This window comes from Terrapene carolina, unplaced genomic scaffold (assembly GCF_002925995.2).
Source record: "Terrapene carolina triunguis isolate 2854851 unplaced genomic scaffold, T_m_triunguis-2.0 Scaffold62, whole genome shotgun sequence".
Lineage (NCBI taxonomy): Eukaryota > Metazoa > Chordata > Testudines > Emydidae > Terrapene > Terrapene triunguis.
In genome coordinates, this window is record NW_020664413.1 from 31201898 (window position 1) to 31224936 (window position 23039).

At 35.4% G+C, this 23039-nt stretch overlaps 1 protein-coding gene across 1 annotated transcript in view; it reads left to right on the forward strand.

The window, feature by feature from the left end:
• PSMD14 (proteasome 26S subunit, non-ATPase 14) overlaps positions 1-23039 on the forward strand; it is a 51481-nt gene that overhangs the window by 16881 nt on the left and 11561 nt on the right. Inside the window, exons 3-7 of the mRNA XM_029910570.1 lie at positions 4126-4197; positions 4581-4700; positions 5907-5977; positions 7004-7154; positions 20489-20596. Of these exons, the coding sequence (XP_029766430.1) occupies positions 4126-4197; positions 4581-4700; positions 5907-5977; positions 7004-7154; positions 20489-20596 (522 nt within the window). The remainder of the gene's footprint in view (positions 1-4125; positions 4198-4580; positions 4701-5906; positions 5978-7003; positions 7155-20488; positions 20597-23039) is intronic.

The following is a 23039-nucleotide window of genomic DNA, read 5'->3' on the forward strand; positions in this document are numbered from 1 at the left end:
GTGTTTAAAGTTAAGCACATGTTGAAAGTCCTGTTGACCTTAAAGTAGGGCTGTCAAGCGATTAAAAAAATTAATTGTGATTAATTGCCCAATTAAAAATTAATTGTGATTGATTGTGCAATTAATCGCACTGTTAATAAAATAACATTTATTTAAATATTTTGGGATGTTTTCTACATTTTCAAATATATTGATTTCAATTACAACACAGTACAAAATATACAGTGCTCACTTTATATTTATTTTTATTACAAATATTTGCACAGTAAAAAACAAAAGAAATAGTATTTTTCAATTCACCTAATACAAGTACTGCAATGCAATCTCTTTATCATGAAAGTTGAACTTACAAATATAGAATTATGTACAAAAAACTGTTTTATTTTTGAATGCAGGTAATGTAAAACTTTAGAGCCTACAAGTCCACTCAGTCCTACTTCTTGTTCAGCCAATTGCTCAGAGAAACAAGTTTGTTTACATTTGCAGGAGATAATGCTACCTGCTTCTTGTTTACAATGTCACCTGAAAATGAGAACAGGTGCTTGCATAGCACTGTTGTAGCTGGCGTTGCAAGATATTTATGTGCTAGATGCGCTAAAGATTCATATTCCCTTCATGCTTCAATCACCATTCCAGACGACATGCATCCATGCTGATGATGGGTTTGCTCAATAACAATCCAAAGCAGTGCAGACCGACGCATGTTCATTTTCATCATCTGAGACAGATGCCACCAGCAGAAGATTGATTTTCTTTTTTGATGGTTTGGGTTCTGTAGTTTCTGCATTGGAGTGTTGCTCTTTTAAGACTTCTGCAAGCATGCTCCACAGCTCCTCCCTCTCAGATGTTGGAAGGCACTTGAGATTCTTAAACCTTGGGTGGAGTGCTGTAGCTATCTTTAGAAATCTCACATTGGTACCTTTTTGCGTTTTGTCAGATTTGCAGTGAAAGTGCTCTTAAAATGAACAACATGTGCTGGGGCATCATCTGAGGCTCCTGTAACATGAAATATATGGCCGAATGCAGGTAAAACAGAGCCGGAAATATACAATTCTCCCCCAAATGTAATTAACTCATTATTTTTTTTTAACGATCGTCATCAGCATGGAAGTATGTCCTCTAGAATTGGTGGCCAAAGCATGAAGGGGCGTATGAATGTTTAGCCTATCTGACATGTTAAATACCTTGCTGAGCCTGCTACAAAAGTGCCATGTGAATGCCTGCTCTCACTTTCTTGTGATATTGTAAATAAGAAGTGGGCAGCATCGTCTCCCGTACAGGTAAGCAAATTTGGTTGTCTTAGCGATTGGCTGAATGAGAAGTAGGACTGAGTGGGCTTGTAGGCTCTAAAGTTTTACATTGTTTTGGTTTTGAGTGCAGTTATGTAACAAAAAAAAATCTTCATTTGTAGGTTGTACTTTCATGATAGAGAGTGCACTACGGTACTTGTAAGAGGTGAATTTAAAAAATACTATTTCTTTTGTTTCATTTTTACAGTGCAAAAATTTGTAATAAAAATAATATAAAGAGAGCACCATACACTTTGTATACTGTGTTGTAATTGAAATAAAATGTAGAAAAACACCCAAAAATATTTAATAAACTTTAATTGGTATTCTGTTTAACTGCGCAATAAAAACTGCCATTAACTAAAAAAAATTAATCACATGAGTTAACTGCAATTGATAGCCCCACTTTAAAGTTAAGCATATGCCTTGCTAATCGGGACCTTCCTGGGGAAAGATTGAATGTTGATGTGCAACTTGGCCAAGCAATGACTATGAGGGAGAAGGTAAATAATATTGAGGTTTGTACCTGTGGTGAGGCAGATTATTTAGGCTAGTCCTGTGGGAGGGTTGAGACAGAGAAGGTATTGTTGGAACAGTTCTTGGGCAAATCACTTAACCTCCCTGTGCTTCAGTTTCATTATCTATAAAATGGGGATAACGACGTTGACCTTTGTAAAACACTTTGAGATCTGCTGATGAAAACACTATATAAGAGCTAGATATTTATTATTCCACAGCCTAATAAATCATACTGCAAAAGACTTATTCGAGCTATATTTTCCCTTTCTCCAATTCATCTCACTAATTCCAACAATACCTACTCCCTTACTTTCTATTGGGGTCCCCACAAGGTCCTGTATTAGTCAACTCCTTTTGTCCCTCAGCACTCCTCTCTGTAAGTGAGATCACCTATTCACATAATTTCAACTATAATTTTTAGACTAAAGATTCACTGGGTGACCTTGGGAAAACCCACTGAAAGATGATGGAATGGCCAAAGAGGTAACAGGCAAAAATAGAGGGGAGAATGGAGTTGTGAAAGATGGAGGACAAAATTTCAAGAATGACCCTGTTGACTATGGCCTCTAACAGGCTAGAAGTCAAGAGGGAGGGTTGAGAGTTTTAGGAAGGAGACTTCTTCTGGTGTATGGCTTCTGATGGCACCGCACAAACAGTGAGTTAGATGTTGGGTAAGTGATGTAGCCACTCTATCACAGCAACATCATCCAGAGACGTAAAGTGCATTCATCCACCGTCAAGATGATAAAGAGGGCAGTCCATTACTGGAAGGTTGGAAACTAGAGTAAAGAGTCAAAGGTGGCAAATAGGTATATAGAATTGTGGATGCAGGAGTCAAGGAGTATAGGACTACTGCTAGTTGAACAGAAAGATGGGGGAAGTAAAGAGGAGAAAATTTAATTTGTAGTGGAGGAAGTCACCTGGATTTATTATTATTAAAATGTTCCACAGAAAAAATCCTTCATGTTGTATAACTACCTTATACCATGCCCGGGTGGTGGGGGCGGGTGTGTGTGTGAGAGAGAGAGAGGTGTACATACACAAACAAAAGTAGATAACAATAGGTAAATGTTTTTATACAAACTGAATTTACTAGTAATTTTAACTCTTGACTTTATCTTCAGATTTTATGGCCCATAAGGTTGGTCAATAGGTCTCACTTGGATCTGTGTTGGGAGCATGTTGTTCCAATTTTACTGTTTCATTACAAACGAGGAGTTATTTAATGAAGTTGTCTAAATCTAGTCTTAAACAGCGTTCATCACTGTGGCATTGGAGTGCCTTCCAAAATGATAACATACATTCTCATATAATTCTTTTCCCTTCACTCATCATGGACTGGCCTTTTTTTTTCCTCACTGGAATTTTTTCTAGTTATTCCACATTTACGCAGCATTACTAAGAGCAAATGTGCCCTGTTGTCTCCTTTTATGAAGACTATAATACAAACACACTTGACTAATGAAGTACTATGACTTGGGCAGTATAGGGATAAAATGAGATGTGGTTGTCTAGAGAAGGTCATCATCTTGTCCCTCATTTCCCAAGAACAGCATAGTTTTACCTTCAAATAGCCTGCTGTACTTTTTTCCATTTTAGCAGTAACACAATATCTTCCTCAACCAATCATTCACACCTGGGACAATTGTGCTAATTTTTGAATAACAACTCATAAAGCAAAGAGCAAAGTGTTTTGTTCACAGCTTTTCCACCTAGGGATTGGAGGTCCATTTTATGCTCACTGTACCAATGTATCTGAGAAGTGCTCCCGTTGCCTTTATCTGCAAGTCTTCTTTAACTGAAAACAGATGAAGCAAAGGGAAACTGCTGTTTGTGTTGGTGCCAGTTAATCATGCTAGCCCAGCAGCATTTACATTCACACCACTGTAAGAAACACATAGTTAATTGGTGAATTGGAGATATTTTACAGCTGAGGAAGGTTAGCATTGCTGAAAGACATACCTCTGACTAATGGAAACTCATCACTGATCCCGTATGTTTTGTAACAGGTTTGCACCCAGCACAATATTTACCAGTTTATTTGATTTGATTTCTGGCTAGATATCTAGATTGATTTTTAAATTTAACTAGATATCATAGGTAACTTCTACTAAGTTGCAAAAAAGGTTAGTGTAAAAAAAAGTGCTGTTATGTTTTCGTTGTAAACACTGCAACCAATGGATTTACTGTACATAAAAGCACAGTCAGATGCACATTGTTCTTAGTCTTATAATTTTGTGCAAAATAAAATAAAAATAATTGGAAAATGATGCAATAAATGTGGAGCAAATAGTTAATAATTTATTCTGTTTTGTAGGGGCCACCTACAGATGCTCCTGCGGTGGATACGGCAGAACAGGTTTATATCTCTTCCCTTGCACTGCTGAAAGTAAGTATTCTACACTCTTTACTGTATATAGCACTTAAGCTACAAAGCATTATATTTGTCCAGTATTACATAAAATGAAAAAAGTGTATAGACTTGTAGTGTTGACAACTTGGGTTTTGACCAGATTGTTTAAATCTAGTCAGAGAATCTTTATTGTAAATGTTCCAGTTACTTTCTTGCCACGAATCTTTATTGCTTGTATTATTCTTAGCCCTATTCCAAAGCTTTACATTTTCAGAACGCACAACACGCTGTTAACTAATGAGTAAAATAAAAATAAGAACAGTGGCACTTTGGTAGAGGCAGAACTATCCCAAATCAAACCCTGAATCTCTTGTAAATCATACCATAGTATGTCATTGTAACTTTGGTCTCACTTCTAGATGTTGAAACATGGTCGTGCTGGTGTTCCTATGGAAGTTATGGGTCTGATGCTTGGAGAATTTGTTGATGATTATACCGTCAGAGTGATTGATGTGTTTGCTATGCCACAATCAGGAACCGTGAGTACTTTTCAGTAGGAACTAAAGTAAATGTTTTCTCTCACATTAAATAATTGTACATCATGTTATGATTTTCCTTCCTCTCACCCCAACACACATAAGGTATGAGAAACTACTAATGATATCAATGTCTGGATTATGCCCATATTAAATGTCTAAAGTCTGTTAAGATAATGTTTAAGTTGAACTTGGTTAGGGGTTTAAGCTATGGCTCACACTAAGTCCTTAACTGAGGCCGTTATGCTGTCCATAGGTGTAGTACCACAGTGTTTAAAGTTTGTAAACTGGTGACTTCAAAACCTTGTATATCCAGTTGCAGTACTGATGGAAGTATTAAGGCCAAGTTGCAAACTCTGGAAAATAAGAGTTTGATGGAAATGATGCCATGCCCTTAACTGTAGTGGCACTGCTGAAACTGTGAATTTGAATCGCTTCTCTGGGGCAGAATTTGTACTCTAGTGGCATGACTGTTAGATGATATTTCCTTAGTGTGGAAACATGATTGGTTTTACTTGAGGTTAAGAAATTGAATTTTATTAAAAGAGGGCAATGAACTGGGAGCTGGAATTGGAATTTATAGTGGCGCTGTATGTAGCTCAAATGAAATATTGGTCTTAATTAAAGAGGCAGTTTCCTTAATTACCATCAAGATTACATGTAATTGAAATATTAGAGAATTCTTTCTCAGTTTATTTTATGCATTTGCTAGCATGTTGTACATAGTGAGTTCACTGCCTTTGTTGATGGTATATGCCCTTTGCCAGGCTCTGCAAGAGGGTATATACCCTTAACAGTGGCAACAGAGCCGAAACTGGGCTGGCAGTAAGCAGCAGGAAGGAGTGTGCACAAACAAGAAATGGAGAGGAGGACGGATGAATGGTTTTTTTGCATGGTTGGTGGTGATGCTCACCCAAAACACCCTTTTAAACAGAAAACTTAGCATTTTTTCAAGGAACTATAGGAATAGATTTGTTCTTATATTTAAATAATGCTCTATTAGAATTTTGATTTGTTTAAAAATTAGACAATTTCCAAAAAAATTCAAGTAGACAAACTTGAATAAAACTGTAAAGAGTAATGTCTCTTTATTACTGAAGCTATTAGATCATTTTATGTCAGAGCAAGAAGAGAGTGTTCGCATGCATGTTTATCTTTTAAATTACTTTATATGTAAATACACTAATGCTGTCTCTCTTCCAAAATCAGGGTGTCAGTGTAGAGGCAGTTGATCCTGTATTTCAAGCCAAAATGTTGGATATGCTAAAGCAGACAGGAAGGTAACTGTTTCAAAGCAACATCGAAAAGTTTAAGTGGTGTACTGCGTGGGTTTAGGCTGCACATTCCATATACTGCCTGCAAGACCTGTGATCTGTGGGGTGTTCATTAATGTTAATCAGTAATAATTGACCCAGTATTATGACGACTATCGCATGTTATGCAACCCACTTCTCCCCATGGTTTACAAGAGATAGACTTCACATCCAGATGAGTATCCTAAATTTCCTTCTATTATTATCATAATAGTAAGCTTTAGTTTGAATGCCCCTCTAGTTAGTATATGGAGTTGCTAGAAAATAACTCAATTTAAAGGAACTAATGTTTGTACTTTATAAAATAGGAAAGCATTATAACTTTGGGTATTTTAGCTTTATTTACAGGCCTAGGGTTACATTTAGTGTATATAAAAGAAAGGGGAAAAAACATTTTGATAAAAAGCATCTTCATGTTTAAACAAATTTTTATTTCACTCTGTACCTCTCAACAGTTGTCATCTGCTTGCTCAAATTCTTTTACTGTGGAAAAAACTTCAAAATTAATGTTAGCAAAAGGCTCAGCAGCTGAGCAGAACAGTGCAAATTGCTTTTTGACTGAGTTCCTAGTTCTACTGCTGGTTTAATTGATATTTAATCCTTTCCCGCCGTTTGTTCCCATCGTCCATGTCTGAAATGGACTTTCTGCCGTGAAAATTCAACTCTTGACTCCAAGGAGTTAAAGAATAGATATTTACTTGAGCTGAAAGGGTAAAAACTGGTTCAGGGAAGGTGTGGTAACAGGGTGAAAAACTGAAAGCTTGATCTACCACTGCTAATGTGCATCCCTTAATGATAACACTCCTTTGTCGCACTTATTCATTTCCATGTTTTCACCATACTATGGTGAGTAATTTAAATGTTTCTAATGGTGCTTTTTTCACACCTGTGTGTCTCTTTTCTCATTCTAATTGATACCCTGTTACTTCAATGTTTTGTTTCATATCATATGTTTTTATTGCTAGGAATTTCTAAATGCCCTCTTCGTTTCAGGCCTGAGATGGTTGTTGGTTGGTATCATAGTCATCCTGGCTTTGGCTGTTGGCTGTCTGGTGTGGATATCAATACTCAGCAGAGCTTTGAAGCTCTATCGGAAAGAGCTGTAGCTGTGGTGGTGGATCCTATCCAGAGCGTAAAAGGAAAGGTACAGTAGGGTTTTTTTTATGATCTACTTAACTAAGATTTGAAATAAAAACACTATAAAATGCATATTAGTTCTTGAATGTTGGACCCACATTTCAAAAATCTCACTGACTCATTTAATATTCTGTCTGGTTATAAATGAATCAAAAAACTCTACTGAAAGTGTACCATTTTCATTTGTTCCAACACTTACATCAAAAGTCCCTGAGCAAATCTGTAGCCTTAAGCCATATTGTATATTTGGAATAATCAGTTCTAACCTAGTCGTCTGTTTGTTATTCAAGAACCGTTCAACACTTCTACCATTTGAGCCTTTTTTTGAATAAACAGATAATCCAGGTCTATAGTGTTTTAAAATTTGAGATATTAAATTTTGGACAGATAGTTAAAGCTTACTAATTGCAAATTGGGATGGGTTCAGCCCCTAACATGAGCAGAAATAGTGCTTTATTTTATAAGCATTGCACATGACAGTTTCTGGTGGTATCTGCATTCCAACTGTTTTAGACAATAAAAACTTCCCTAAAGACTTGGTCTCAGCCATTTAGATTTTTGAGTAATGATGCAGATAAATGATTAAGTATGTTAAATGATTATGAAAAGATTAACTTGCAAAGCACATTGGGTTATAGTTGTCCTTTGTTGAAATCTCTTTTGTTCTTGTTTAGTTCTTTTTTTTTATTTCTTTCTAGCCCCATATGCCATTTTCCTATTTCCTGCCTCATGACAGCAGGGAGCAGCTCTATTATCACCTTCACAGAGCTGTCTGCAAATGTGAGAGGCAATTCGATTTTGCTCAACCACAGGGAGAGTGGATTAGAAAAACTACAGAACGTACAGAAATTGGCTAGGTGGTTACTGCTTTAAAATACTGCTGAGGTGTTTTGTTTGAGCATGCACTTCCATTGTACTGTAGACCAATTATTTAAAATAAATTCTAATATAGATGTATGACATTAGTATAATTTTATAAATAGTTTGAAAATATTTGTTTTCTGTATACAGTAGTTATATAGCAAGATTACATTAAAGCTACCAACCAGCTCATCTAAATATTACCATTACCTCAGAGTGCTCATCTGTTATAAAATTATATGTGAACTCTTTGACATCACATCATTATGACAGAGCAAAATTGGGGTCCATTCTAAATTTGGGGTCTATTCTTAGTTTTTTCAAAGCAAAAAGCTTGCCTATATAAGTATTCATCAAACCATAATATAAGTGATTTAAAAACAAATAAGCTTCTGGTGCTCTAGAAAATACTAAAAAGGAATTAAATTGACCCAAATGTCTTAAGTTCCTGATTACATAACTGATATTTGGAAGGGAAAAGTGAAATATTTTGATAAAATATGTACTAGATTTCCTTAGTCATCAGTATGTATTTTCCCTTTGTTTCTTCCTGTGTTGTTAAAAATCAGGACAGGTTGCTTTATATTGTATCAAAGTCAAATAACGTGTATTCTATTGCTGCATTTTTAAATTAGATCAGAGTTCATATTAAATTAATTGCTAAAAATCTTATCTTCACAGTAAATAACACTTCTGTTCTACAGCACTTAAGACCAAGTGTATTATCTACTCTTTGCTGTAACTGTGAATGTCAACTAGACTTTGACTTTTTCTGCTGTCTTTTTATATTGCCTAATCTTGAATATGAGTAAGTGCAAGTGTAGTCTGGTATTTTTGTAAATATAAAAATAGTTCACAACTTTTCTTATGACGTTGTCCAACTATGCCAGAAGGAGGATAGGAGACACTGGATGTGGTTTATTATGCAACTTTATTCCTAAATGTCAAGGAGTATCTGGCAGGTAAAAGGGTACAGGGCAGGTAATTCCATAATAATTTACGTATACCTTGGTGGGCAAGCTGCTGGCAGCGCTCTCCCTTTACCCATTCTGGTTGCCAGCCAACTAGCTACTGGGACTTCACTCCCCTTTTGAATAAGGATGGATAGGATTGGCTCTCTGCCATACCAGTCATAGGTGCATGAACCCTCCACCCCCAAATTCCTCTCCTTTGTAGAATAACTCCTTTAAATCCTTTACCAATCCATTTTATCTGATCGCTGCATTCTTTCCCTATGGAGTACCTGCACTGGACACCTGCCCCACACTTACATAATGAGTTGCGACATCATAGCCTAACCCCTGTTTCATGTTCACACCAGCTAAACTGCCAATCTGTTGCTGAGGGAAAAATTCCTCTCCAGATCTCTGAGAAAGGAGTGTGACTAGTGTAATGCCCACAGTGGATCATGACAAACCTGGTATTTAACTACTTCCCTGTGTGGGAGTGTGGGTGCTACTATGCCTGATCCAGGTAAAAGAGGGCTTTTCCTGCACCGGCGTGGACCTAAATAGTCTCTGCTCTCTTCTGGTCCCCTGGGTGGGGCATGGGTCAGTGTCCCCATGCTTACCTGGTCTGAAGCTACTGCAGCAAATAACTCTTGGGGTATTTAGCCTCTGAAGGGGAGATGCCTTTTCCTACAAGCCAGACGACAATCCCCACTGCTCAACGTGCAGTGAGGTCATTGTTACCAACTCTTGTGATTTATATTGCAAGTCATGCAGTATTGTTTATCTTAAAGCTCCATCTTCTGAAGTCAAATGATTAAATAAAAGTCTAAGCCTTCATTTTTTTTTTTTTTTAAAGAATAAGTTTCTATCCCTCATGGTTATGGCAAAAAGCTTGAAAACATGACCAGTGTGTGCTTTAAAGGAGCAAACCCAGAAGGGAAATAAAAATAACCCTTCAAATTATTATTTTAAACCAGTCACATAATTTTGGGGGGGGCCTATCATGATTTTTTAAACAGTTGGCGTTCGCAGTGCTGCTCATATTAAAAAGATATTTAGCCTATAGAAATCAACTGTACCCACCATTTTGCCGGCAATACTGTGTTCACAGATCATACCTCCTCGTACCCTTGACCAACACAGCTACCCAGCAGAAGTTTTTAATGTAGACATGGCTTAAATTGCAATTTAACTTTTAGGGTATGCTTTGACTAGGATTCAAGGTGCTGTTTGAAAACAGAATAATAGAAACGTAGGGCTTGGACCCTCAGAGGTCATCTAATCAATCTCCCCGTGCTGAGGCAGGATTAAGTATATCCAGACCATCCCAGACATGTGTTTGTCTAACCAGTTCTTAAAAATCTCCCATGACAGGGATTCTGCAACCTCCTTAGGCAACATGCTCCAGTGCTTTAAATATCCTTGTAGTTAGACCGTTTTCCCCTAATATTTAACCTAATCTCCTTTGCTGTAAACTAAGAAGATTACTTCTTGTCCTACCTTTGGACATGGAAAACAATTGATCACTGTTTTCTTTACAACAACATTTTACGTATTTGAAGCCTCAGCCTTCTCTTCCTTGGATTAAACGTGCCCAATTCTTACAACTTTTCCTCATAGGTCACATTTTTTTTAAACCTCTTATCATTTTTGTTGCTATCCTCTTGATTTTCTTCAGCTTATTCATATCTTTCATAAAGTGTGGTGGGTTTTTTATTACTTTAAATCTATATTCTTAAATGTTTATCACAACTTTTCTCCATAACTGTGTACCAGTAATTGTAATATATTGTCTAATGGTATCCTGTCTATAAAACAATAATTCCCAGCAGGTTTATCATAACACGAAGCACAAGAGTGAAGCTTGAGTTAGCTGGTTAAAGTTGGCTGGTTACTGTTACCAGAGTTCAGAAAGTATTACATTCATTTCTGGGGTTGAATTCATTTGAAAATAAATTCATTTTAGTCCACATAGGCACCAGAATAAGTGACCTCACGTGGGTTTATTCCTAATTGTTGCCACTGATTTGCTTGTGTGACTGTATATCTATCACTTAACCTCTCTTTGCCCCAGTTTTCCAATCTGTAAAATGGGGCTAACAATGATTAACCATCTTGGTAGAGCATTCTGTAATACATGGATTAAAAGCTCTGTTATAATAGCTAAATATTGACATTTTTATTTCAATTTCTAACATTTTTAAGTCTTTCCAGAGCTCACTATGTCTTTGCCAAAAATTGTCATTTTTTTTTAAAACTACAAAATCAGCAGCTGTTCCTCATCCCTAAACCAAAAAATAACAACAATACATCCAACATAATCAATTCCTCTCCTTCCTCCCCTCCCCCCCAAACATTAGTCTTTATCAGGTCCCTCCTTTCCCCAAAGTCTGGTAAATAGACAGTCCTTGCAGTGTATTTTTAAATTGCAACCTAAAAGTCATGGCACCACTGAAAACAGTTCTGGTGAGGTTTTTTTCCAAAGGCACTTTACTGGTTTTCTGTGATTGATACTTTAAGACATTATTCCAGGATATTTTACCAAGAATTTCAGATATTAGGTGTATATTTGATGTGAGAAATCTGTTTCTCACATCAAAATAGGGTTTTTTGTACTCTTCATATATTAAATAGGGGTACATATAAAAATCCCTCTGAAAACAGTGGTTTAAATGTCCAGTGGATTGTAGTAGTCCTTTTAGTAACGACACTGTCAAAGTGACTTAGAGAAAATATCTATAATTTGTAACAGAAGAGCAATCTGCATTTTCAGAAGGGATCAACTTTTCTTTGAGAGGAAACTTCTTTTGTAAATAAACTGCATGTATCATACAAAACTATTAGGCATCTTGTCAGGTAAAGCAATTATTATAAAGTATCTCGTGCTTGAACCAAGTTCTGTCATTTACCTGAGATAATTCATGAGAGCTTGAAAGATACTGGAATTTTGTTATTTATTGCTCATTAAAGGGAGCCCGGGGGAAAAAAATCTGGTTTTTGTATTGATACAAAAATATAATGTGTTAGATGCCTCAGAAGTTGTGCCCAGGATGTTGGGTAGCTTGCCATTTTCGAAAAGCTCTTCATCCAGCCACTTGGTTTCTAATGGGAACTCTAAATTGCATAGTCCTTTCATGTTTTTTGGATTCTTTTCCTAGAAAAGGGATAATCTATATGAATTAGCTATGAAACAGGCCAGATGCATATTCTTTTCAAAGTAGAGTTAAGAGATGCACTATTTATTTTACAGTAGCACCTAGAAGTTTCAACTAGGGCCCCATTGTGCTAGGTTCTGAATAAAGGCATGGTCCTTGCCCTGAATAGCCTTCAATCTCAATAGAGAAAGGTTGAGAGAGAGAAAACATTCTCATTTTCCAGATGAGAAACTGAGGCACAGAATGTAAGTGACTTGCCAATGGAGGTCTGTGGCAGAGATGGAAATTGAACCTGGATTTCCTGAGTCTTAATGCAGAGCATTAACCACAAAATCATCATAAGCATAATATTTCCCGCTGTCATTGGTTTGCATATTCAGGTTTCAGTTTAGAATGATAAAGCATACTGTAGCTATCATAAGAAAACACTAGATTATTAAACTGTGTCCCTTAGAGTTTTGTTGGCTTGCTTTATCCTGCATAAATGAGATTTAATCTCTTCAAGAATGGTCATGGTTAATTTGAACTAAATGAAATAAAACGCTACACAGAAACTAATGCTATGCCATCTCTTTAACCACAACTTCATCTGCTTGTGTGCCAAATGACCTCCCTTTCTTAATGGAGAGCTCTCCTAAAAAACAAATTTATTGCATCAAGTCCTAGAACTCTGATTCTGCTTAAGATATATGCACCATTTCTAGATCTTGATTTGAACCTGTCTGTTATGTGTCTGAGCTATATTATTTTGCCTGTTTCTGACTTAGATGTTAAGATCCGTGGACCACAGGACTGTCTTCCTTTGTTTAGTTCTCAGTACTGAACAGTGCACATTAAATTGCATAACTTTATTTTGCTATTTTCAAACTTCATATGTTAAGACTAGATTTCCTTAACACATACTTTCCCAGACAAGAAGAAAGAAAGCCAGACTGCTCTCCAAAACAATCCTTTATGCTGCAAATCCACAGCTCAGTGTCTAAATTTTCCATAGCCATATAGAGTCTTACTGACTTGGGAAAATTATCCAGTGATCTAATGGAGTCAAATGAAGGCCAGTCAAATAATTATCAATTATGCCTTACATAAAATAAGGGCACTGAAGACCGTTCCAGCTTGGTATCCTTGAGTTACCTTTGCATTGCTTATTGGGTGATCTTTACTATTTTAAATCCTGTAGTAAGTAATCACAAGAATGAACAGAGCACAAGATTTTGTCTGCTTTGTAACTGATTTTTAGTTCCATAAATGGCCAGATTATGAGAACTTGAAACTGAAGTCATTCATTTACTCCTGGTACCAGCTTCCCCAACAGTGTCACACCAATGTACTTCAACTCTGATCTAGAGTGACTCCCTAGAGGTCAGAGTAGTTCATTCTGCATGCTTGATCAATCATTGACCAAGTCCAGTGAAATTGTCAGCAAGAATGCCAGTTGTGATAGTGTTCTGTGATGTCGACATCCGTCCACTATGAGCTAGAATGGGATCACCAGTTTATTTTATAGATATCCAAATAACCGACAAAGATCTGTCAAATGGTAGCAACTCAGTAACTATTGAGTGAAAGGTGGATTCATTACAGTGATCTACAGGTGAAAGGCTGAGGCATCCTAATCTGAACTAAGCAAAATTTCAGCCTTGAACTTTGACTTGCAGAACAGAGAAAAGGGAATTTGTCTTGGTTTTGATTTGTAAGAAAAGCAGGAAGCTGATAACTGTTGAATTATTAGAGAACTACATTTTTTTGAATCATCACATTTTTGTAGTAGGAGATCCTGCATATTTAATTATGATATAGGTATCTGTGTTAATATTTGTACTTCCGTTCAGAATAAAATTTTCAAAATATTAGACAAAGTACAAATTATATTATTGTTCCAACTTCATCACTATTTTTCCTTCCTGTTTCATTGTAAAGCAAGCAAAAATGTTATAACCATACATTCTCAACATTTTTGTTCATGTTAGTGCATCATGTATTCTGCACAAATAATGTAGTTTCTAAACTGAATATTACAAATCCGAAAACTTGCATTTACAGACCAATTGTTAAAGTGAGTGTCAGTGTTCTGATTATTTTTTTGGATATGCTGTGCTCTAAATCAGGTGATAAATGCTTGCTTAGTAAACTGTTTTTATAGGTTATTTCAGTTCATTCTCTTTCCTGAAACAAAAAAGTTCCAAGTATACTTTTCATTGAAAAGTATTAAATGTTTAAATACCTTTTACCATGGTGGATGTAGAATAGTCCATTTATCTTCATTAAGGCATATAGCTTTAAAACTTGTGGCTTTGCTACTTGTGAGTTATGGATGCATGCCCTCACTTGTCAAGATAAATGTATTATACTGAAGTTGTCTCCCCTCCCAATATGGATATTCAAGTTGTGCAGCCGATTTGACCACAGTAAGCAATTCTCCAAGGATAAAGAAAGAAAATGCACATACTCCTAGGAATCTCTTTTCCAGAGATAAAATTGACATTTTATAAATAATTTCCATGTTGCAAACTTCAAACTCACAATCACAGCAATTCAGCGATATGAATTTGGCATGAGTCAGTTTCAGTTCCTAGTGCTTTTCATTGGAAATGACATAAAAAGTAAGATTTCTCTGAATTTTTTATGCTGTGGGCTTACAAGGGACAGAAGATGTTCTTCACTTGTGGTTGTCTAACAGTGCATGGCAGCATAAATAACGAAATGGTCATAAACCTTAGCTGCACTTCTAAGGTCACATGTTCCATTTAATTTTTAAAGAATCTAGAAACAAACTAAGCAGTTGATAACAGGTCAGTTGCAGGTGATAAAAGATATTTTAGATGGGACATTACTTCTTTTTCCACACCTGGCATAGCCACATTATATCTTTTGCAGAGTTTTTTCTTATGCACTGGTAGGTTTGTCCACAAACAATAACAAGATTCTTGAATTTCAGGGTAACAATGCATTTTTAAAGACAACTTTCATATTGAATAGATTTTGTTTGTTTGTTTGTTTGTTTTTTGCTGCACAAATATTGATGTCAGGGAAGTTTGTTTGAATAACAAGGATGATTTATCTCTGTCTGCAGTTTGTCACTGTGTGTAGAACGGCATGCCAAATACAGGTATGCTTTCGTAAAACGAGCTTCTAGATGTGCTGTTGCAAAAACTTGTAGAATTGAAATGTCATTTAAAAAATATTTTATATAGAACTTTTGACTAAAAATTCCACCCCAAAAACCAGCCCCCCAAAGCAGTGCTTAAATGGGCCCCACCGTGTAAACTAGATTAATTGTCATTCCCAATACAAAATGTCTGTTCCTTTAAAAAATGTTCAGTTATGTGACTATGGTTCTTTAATTTACAGAGACAGAATTGTCCTTGTATTAAACATCAAACATCTTAATCAATCTAGTTTTTAAAGTTTCTTTTCAAATAAGTATACAGAAGTAAAGTAAAAAAAAAAATTTTTTTTAAACAAACACAATCAAAAATTTGCTCTCTGTAATTCATTGGCCAGGCACAGGATATAAAAGCATGAAAAAAGTGAATAACATATTGGATCATATTAAGCATAGCTACATACAAACAGCCAAAAAATTACAGATGACATTGAGTTTGGAGATGATTTGAATTTTGACTATGCAAAATGTATTACTCAAACTATTGTGGGTCATTGACCCAGCGACATGCTTGCAAAAAGTATGCCATCTTTATTGTTTTTCAGATTATTATGGTTCTTGTAGCTAAGACAGATGTACAAAAAGATACAGTTTTTATTTTGTATTGGCAGCTTCCAAATATTTAGTATCTATTTCCAAGAGTTGCAATTAGTAAAGCATCCATGGTACTGAAATCCACACATCCCACAAGCTAATTATATTTGCAAGGTCAGATTGAATACATATTTTCAGAAAAATAAAGGGTTATATAAATGTGTCTTCTACTTGGCTGTTATATCACAGTTTGTTGATCTGGAGTATAATGTGTACAATTCACAAATTTGTCTGATAACAGAAAGTGGTGTGTGATTGTGTTTATTTTACTAACCAGTATATTCACAGCAATCACTTCCAAATATCTCTCCAGTAAAGATGTGTTAATTACAAAACAGACAAGGTCTTCTATTATATTAAAGCTACTAACAAGAAGACAGCAGGAATCACACATGTAAATAGCATCATCAACCCCTATTTTAGTCCTCTGTTTTGATCTGTGAGTTGTGCATAGACCAAAGGTGCTATTAAAGACTCAGTGTATGAAATAGGCAGCATTATATGAACAAAATTTATTCAACAAGAAAACAGACCTTTAACATGAATTTAACAAGCCTGAGAAATTATAAACTATCATATGCCGCAGATTCATGCAGTGATAATAAACAAAAAAGGAAAGTAAGAGGTTTTCTTAAACTAGCCAAACTGCTAATGGTTTTGTTATAAGCTGTCTACTGTTGAAGTGACCTCTGAAAAGTCTTGAGACACTTTGTACCAGAAGAAATTAAATGGTCAGGATGGTGAAAGAGTTGCAGTGTGAAAAAAGCATATTTATAACTGCTACCATCATAATCTGGAAAACATCCTACTACCATAGGCTTTCAGAGAGGTAGTCTAAAAGCCTCATGTAAAGCTGTTACTGTTTTTGTTAATACAGTGCATGCTGTCGTGAGGTAATAAGTAAAATGAAAACTATAAATTTGGAACTACTGTAAATCCCTTAAATTCTTAAAGTAACTCTGAAAAATGGATTTTTTCCTCTGCTTTAATTAATCCTGGGAGGTTCTCTATTCGGATTACTGTCTCTCTAAAGTTCCATTGTTAAATATGAGGTGACCATGTTGCTGTCATTTGATTGCATCATGCTGTACTTCAAAATAAACACAGAAAAAAGACTTTAGTTTGTGCACACCTCCAGGTGCTCACCAGGGCTTTTTCCTTGAATCTTACTGTGGCATAATTAACACCTAGTTCACCCATTGCTCATTAGTGCACTGGACATTAATGATTCTATTTATTTTGATATGATGCTCTAAAGGGGGAACCGATTTGTTCTCACTGTGCAAAAAGCAATTAGAAGATTTCACAGAAATGTAAATGTAGGGTATATTGCTGTATTTATGCTTTTATTGCGTACTAGATCTAAATTTAGATTGCAGGTTGTTGAGCATGTTGGTTTCCTTAAGACAGTTGCTATAGTGATGGCGATGAATTCCTTTAATCTTGGTGTAGCTAAAGTATTTAGTTTTTATTGGTTGTCATAATGCTACCAACAAGAAAAATGTCATTCAATTCATACTTTCTGTATTCTGTCTAGATTAGATACCCTTGGTTTTTTGAACATATAAGAATTGTGACTTTAGGATTTCACACTGGAGTTTGAACAAGTAGGATGCTAACAGTTTAGCAAATATTTGTGTTTCCTTTCTCCAGAGTTGTGCATAGAGAGCCTGTAACCGTTATTAATGTGAGTAGTGCCATTGAAGCGATGGAAATTACTTGCATGAGTAAGGACTGCAAACTTGAACCCATATTGAGTATAGTTCTTAAATATTTCAGCAGCTAGTTGTCTAATATATTTTGCTATGAAAGTTATCCAAATGTGACATTGTGAACAGTAGTTAAAATATTTGATTTACTATCAAAGCAGTGTTGCAATGCTTAATATGTTAGGAGTTTTTAGTTTTCCTTTCAAAAACTTACCTTGAAAAGGAAACATGGAATCCAAGTATTGGAGCAAATGATTAGTCAAAAATGCCATTGCATTTTTGGATAAGTTCCATGATTTCTAGTGGAGCAGTCATTTAAACTGCAGTCTAGGAGTGTAGCCATTAGGAAGTTAAATTATGATGAAGCACTAAGTTGTGGTATTCTGCCAAGTTAATGTATCTTGCTCCTCAGAGTAAATTTTTATTTGCTTGATTTTCCTATTTAGAAGTCTCTGGAGGACTACAGTACGGTTTCTCTCCCCCTTCCCCCCCCCCCCCCTTTGCTTTACTTTATTTGTACTCCTTACTTACTATAGTTGGGCATTTGCAGATGTTTCTAAATTAGAACATCTGGTTAAAATGGAATTTCAGGAGTTGGAAAACTGATAAGATGTACTTTTATATATACAAACACGAGTCTTAACTGTCTGAGTTAAAGTAAAATCTGCTGTGAACATTATTAAGATAATTGATCTTTTTTGTATTACAAGGACGAAACAGTAGATACATTGAACTCTTTTAGAGCATGGTTGATGTCTTACAGGTGAATGAAGTTTAATGGTTTACAAAATCATTAAAAGAATTAAACTTTTCTTTAGCAAGATTAAAATTCCATGTGCTAAAATAATTTTGTGTGTGTTAAACCAGTTTATCTATTTAATTAAGAGAAGGAAGGTAGGTGTGTGTGTCACAGGGAAGGGGAGAATGTTAGGGGGTTTTGTCTTTAACAAAAATTTATAAGGTATCTATCACCATGCTATCTGGCATAAATTGGGTCACTGAAATTCTAATAAGTGCAGAACCATGACATATTTGCTGAAGGCAACTTTAAGAGACAAGATGCAGAAGGGTCTGGCCAATCAGCTGAGAGTCCAGGATTGTACAAGTGACTAATTTACAACTGCTTAATGGATAGACCATGTGGGAAATTTAATCTTTTTAAAAAAGTTTATAACTTCCAATCTACTTATAACTGCTTATTTACTGAACATCATTGCTGTACTTGGTGCTGTACGCATTTAGCAGTAGACATGGACTCCTCCTAAATTGGATATGGACCATGTAGTCAACACACATGCACAAGTGAAAAAATATGGTCCTTCTGATGGTACAAATATCTTCCACTACTTTGTATATCATTATCTGTCTCATATCAACCATGGCAATGTTTTGCTTGATGTGACTTAAGTAGCTTCTTTGACATGTACAGTATGTGAGATAGCTATTAGGCTACCTTCAGTTTAAAATACTGTAAATTACATTTTTAAATTTCCATATTAATCTCTGCCAGTTCATTTCTGTTAGCTCTCTGTGCCCTTTAACATGCTATTATAATTGCATTACACTCCCACTTAAGTAGGTTTATGGGTAGTACCCTAAATTGTTTAACTTGAAGGGAAGTCCTGAATTGGTGAGAAGCACTTAAAATAATTTTTAAAATATGGACAATTCTTCTGTTCTTGCTTACCTAGAATAAACTATTCTAAAACAATGGGATATTTAGCTTCTCAGTATATTAGACCTTGGTGTCTTGGTGCCATGTAGTATTGTGTGAAATACAGATTACAATACAACTGTAGTGGAAATGTCTCAGGCATTTTAATATAAGCTCTTAAAACCTATGAAGCATAAATCCAGTTTAAGAACATGACAAAATTATAATATTTAAAAATAAGGCCTCAACACTTCAATAAAACCATACATCCATGTGGCACCCCATTGACTTCAATGGAACTCTGCATAGGTGCGAGGTGCTATGTGCACAGGTGTGGTTGTAGGATTAGGGGCTAAATAAATCAAAATCTTAGCTTGTAGTTGTGAATCTCTAATGATGGTTGGAGGTGACAAGGACAGTTTTTGAACTGCAGTGTTCTAAGCTATATCTCATCTCACCTCACTTAGCAGCAGGTTAGGTGATTATTTTATTGTCTGAAGCCACTAAATATTTCTTTGCAAAGGTTTCTTGAACAATTTCAGCAAAGCATAGAAATAGGCTAGATGGAAGCTCTACTTTTTTTTTTCATTTGTAATGAAATAACTGGATATACTACCTTCCATGTTCCTTAAATCATAAATGACCTTGGTCGTCTTTTACTCTATTTCTTACTCCTGAGCATGACACTGACAAGGACTTTTTAATCCATCAGACAGTTTATAGACCCTTTCCTAGTCACAAGAAGCAAAAAGCATCTGACTAGAAGGGAATACATGGGGCAAGTTCCTTGCTGGCTATAATTTTGTTGTCATTTCAAGTATTGTGGTGGTGTAATTGATGTGACAGGACTGGGCTTTAGACACAGTCCCTTAGCTTGTGCTCACTTTCAGTTTTAGTCTCTCTCTGTCATTCATTTTGATTAGATAAGATTTAGGTGACAAACATATACATACCTTTGAAGTTTTTAGTATGTATATCTACTGATCTTTTCAATGTTGTATGATAAAAAGTACATAAAACTTAATAGTTCCATGAAAAATGTAGTAGTTGGTGTCACCTTACAATACAAAGTAAAGAATTGTGTGCTGATGGCACAGTCAGCAGGAGGTTCTTTTTTATTAATATTATAATTAAAAGATTTTCTGGAAAAAGGCCAAAAACAGATGAGAGTTGATCATGCCTTGTCCACTGTTGCTTGGCACCATTGCTTGCATTTTCTAAAAAGAATTGACTTGACGTCTTGTTTTTACAGGTTGTTATTGATGCCTTCAGATTGATCAATGCTAATATGATGGTCTTGGGACATGAACCAAGACAAACAACTTCAAATCTGGGTCACTTAAACAAACCATCTATCCAGGTAAACTCAGTATTTGATGATGATAAACTCTGTTTTGTATTGAGTGGTGTTTAATCACAATGATGTGACAAGTATCTTAAAATGTTACAGCTATAATTCATATGTTATCCCTCTTTGCAGTATTTTAATGTGCATGTAAAATTAACTTGATATTTGAATAGGTCTACTCCTAATTTATGAGTGTAGGATTGAGCTCTAAATTAGTCAGATGTAAACACAGAATTTAAGTAGATACTGTCAAGATTTAGTACAGATTTATAAAATAAAAAAATTAAAATAAATCTTTTGTGTGAATTTGGGAACTCAATACTCTAGCTTTTTTAGCTTTTTCATATTAGTGATGCAAGAGAGGGCAAATGGTATCCTTTTTCAGTATTGCAGTTTTAAAACTGCTCCTGCTAACATAGGCTTGAGCTTTTCTATAGCCAGGATGAGTAAATGGTGTTTTATTATCTACTGTAAGCATCCCAATTATATGTGATAAAAGAATAAATTACTCTTCAAGCAACCATTGAAAAATGCCCTATCCATTAATCCTTATGGTCTCTTTCCACTTGCTTTACTGCTACATGTTTTTTGCTTAATATATATTCAGCTTTTTAATGTGTCTTAAACAAATATTCCATCTCCAACTCTGGTTATTACATTGGTGATCTTGTAATTTGATGAAGTGTGTGTGGGGGGGAATGGAATACATCATTTGAATGTATAATTGACCATTTCAAGCATAATCCTCTTTACTTGAGTGTAATGTTTCTATATATCTTTGTAAGAATGTATACAGTTTAAAACATTGAATTGCTCTCTTGAATATTTACTCTATTTGGTTTCTAGTGTTGACTATTCAGGCCAATACTCTGGTCTTCAGTGAAGCGAAACCTTTATTGCAGGAAGCTTCTTCTGTTCTAAAACAAGAGTATCCTCCTGAGTGATTAATGCCTTATCTGTATTCTTGTGCCTGGACTTTTTTTTTTTCCCCCCCCACTGAAGAAAAATGTATTTTATTTTGAAATGTATTGTAAAAGGCATGAATAGTTGCGACCAGGAAGCCTAATTACTTCTCTGAAGATTATTTACATGAACAGTAATACTAATGTATGTTGCTAAATACGGCCTACTGAAAGACAATATTAGTAGCCACAGTAGAACTGAAATTATATGCTTCAACTTTTACTATCAGATAGCTATGTTTGGGGAGATGCCAGCTAGCCGTTGTTAAACCTCTACCTTCAACACATTGGTAGCTTTTATTATTTTATGCGTTAAAACACTTTTTATACATAAAAAATGAGCAAAAATATTCATACTAGTAAAATAGTTAGTTTTAAAAGGTTGAAGTGTTTTGCTTTTGATTTTTGAGTCTGTGAAAACTGCAAAGTATAATGAGTATGAAATAACCTACTAATGTTTTTGAGTGGATACAGGCAAGCCCATGCTTGCCTGTTTCAAGAGAATATATTACTGAGCTTTTTTAGGCTGTATGTAATGACCTCTCTTGTAAACCCCCATAGTATCATACTGCTTCATTATTTTTTGCAAAAGGTTAAGTAATATCTCACAGTCTAAGATCATTGTCGTTGCAGCATGGCATATTTCAGACATATGTTTTTTCACTAATTGCAAGTCAGCAATGACCAGTTACATATTTCATTATTACATTAAAATATTGCAGTTTGAAATCAAGTGTATACATATGAGTTCTTAAGACTTATTCTTTCCACAGAGAACAAATGTAGATACACACATGTTCTAAAGTTCCTGAGTGAAATGCTGACTGCATTGAAGTTGATGGCAAAACTCCCATTGACTTCAGTGGGATTAGGATTTCACATGCCGCCTCCCCCATATTTTATCAGTCATTTTGTGAAGCATAAGGCAAGCTTATTAAAGACTTTAATATTACGGGCCTTAAGTATTGCATGACACACAATCTTTCAGTGAAACAAAACACTTAAGGAACAATGTCTTTAAAATATAGACCGCAAATAGGTGTACATTTTAGAGGTTCCAATTAACCTGTTGTGGTGACTAATAGTACAGTTTCAAGATTGTTGGGAGGAGTAATGGAGCAAGGTTTTTTAAGTGTTTGCACTTTGCTCAGATAACACCTAAGTTGAATTAACTGTTGCTGTTAGAAGCGCAATGATTTCAGGGGAGATAGTCAAAGTCTATTTAGGACTTGTACTCCTAAATCCTCTTAAAAGCCTCCCCTTATCTACAGTTGAGTTAAAACAAGAGGGTACCATTTTTCAATTGGGGGTGGGAGAGAGAGAATGTCAAATGAAACTACAGAACTTTTCAGTAACTTAAGGCTGAAATTACTCTAACAATAAATAGACAAGTGTTTGGTTTTGAGATTCTGTTGACTACAGTAAAGCTAAATGTGTATCTTTCTTTGACAATCAGCAAACTAGTTAGCATACAGTTAGTTCATGTAAAATGT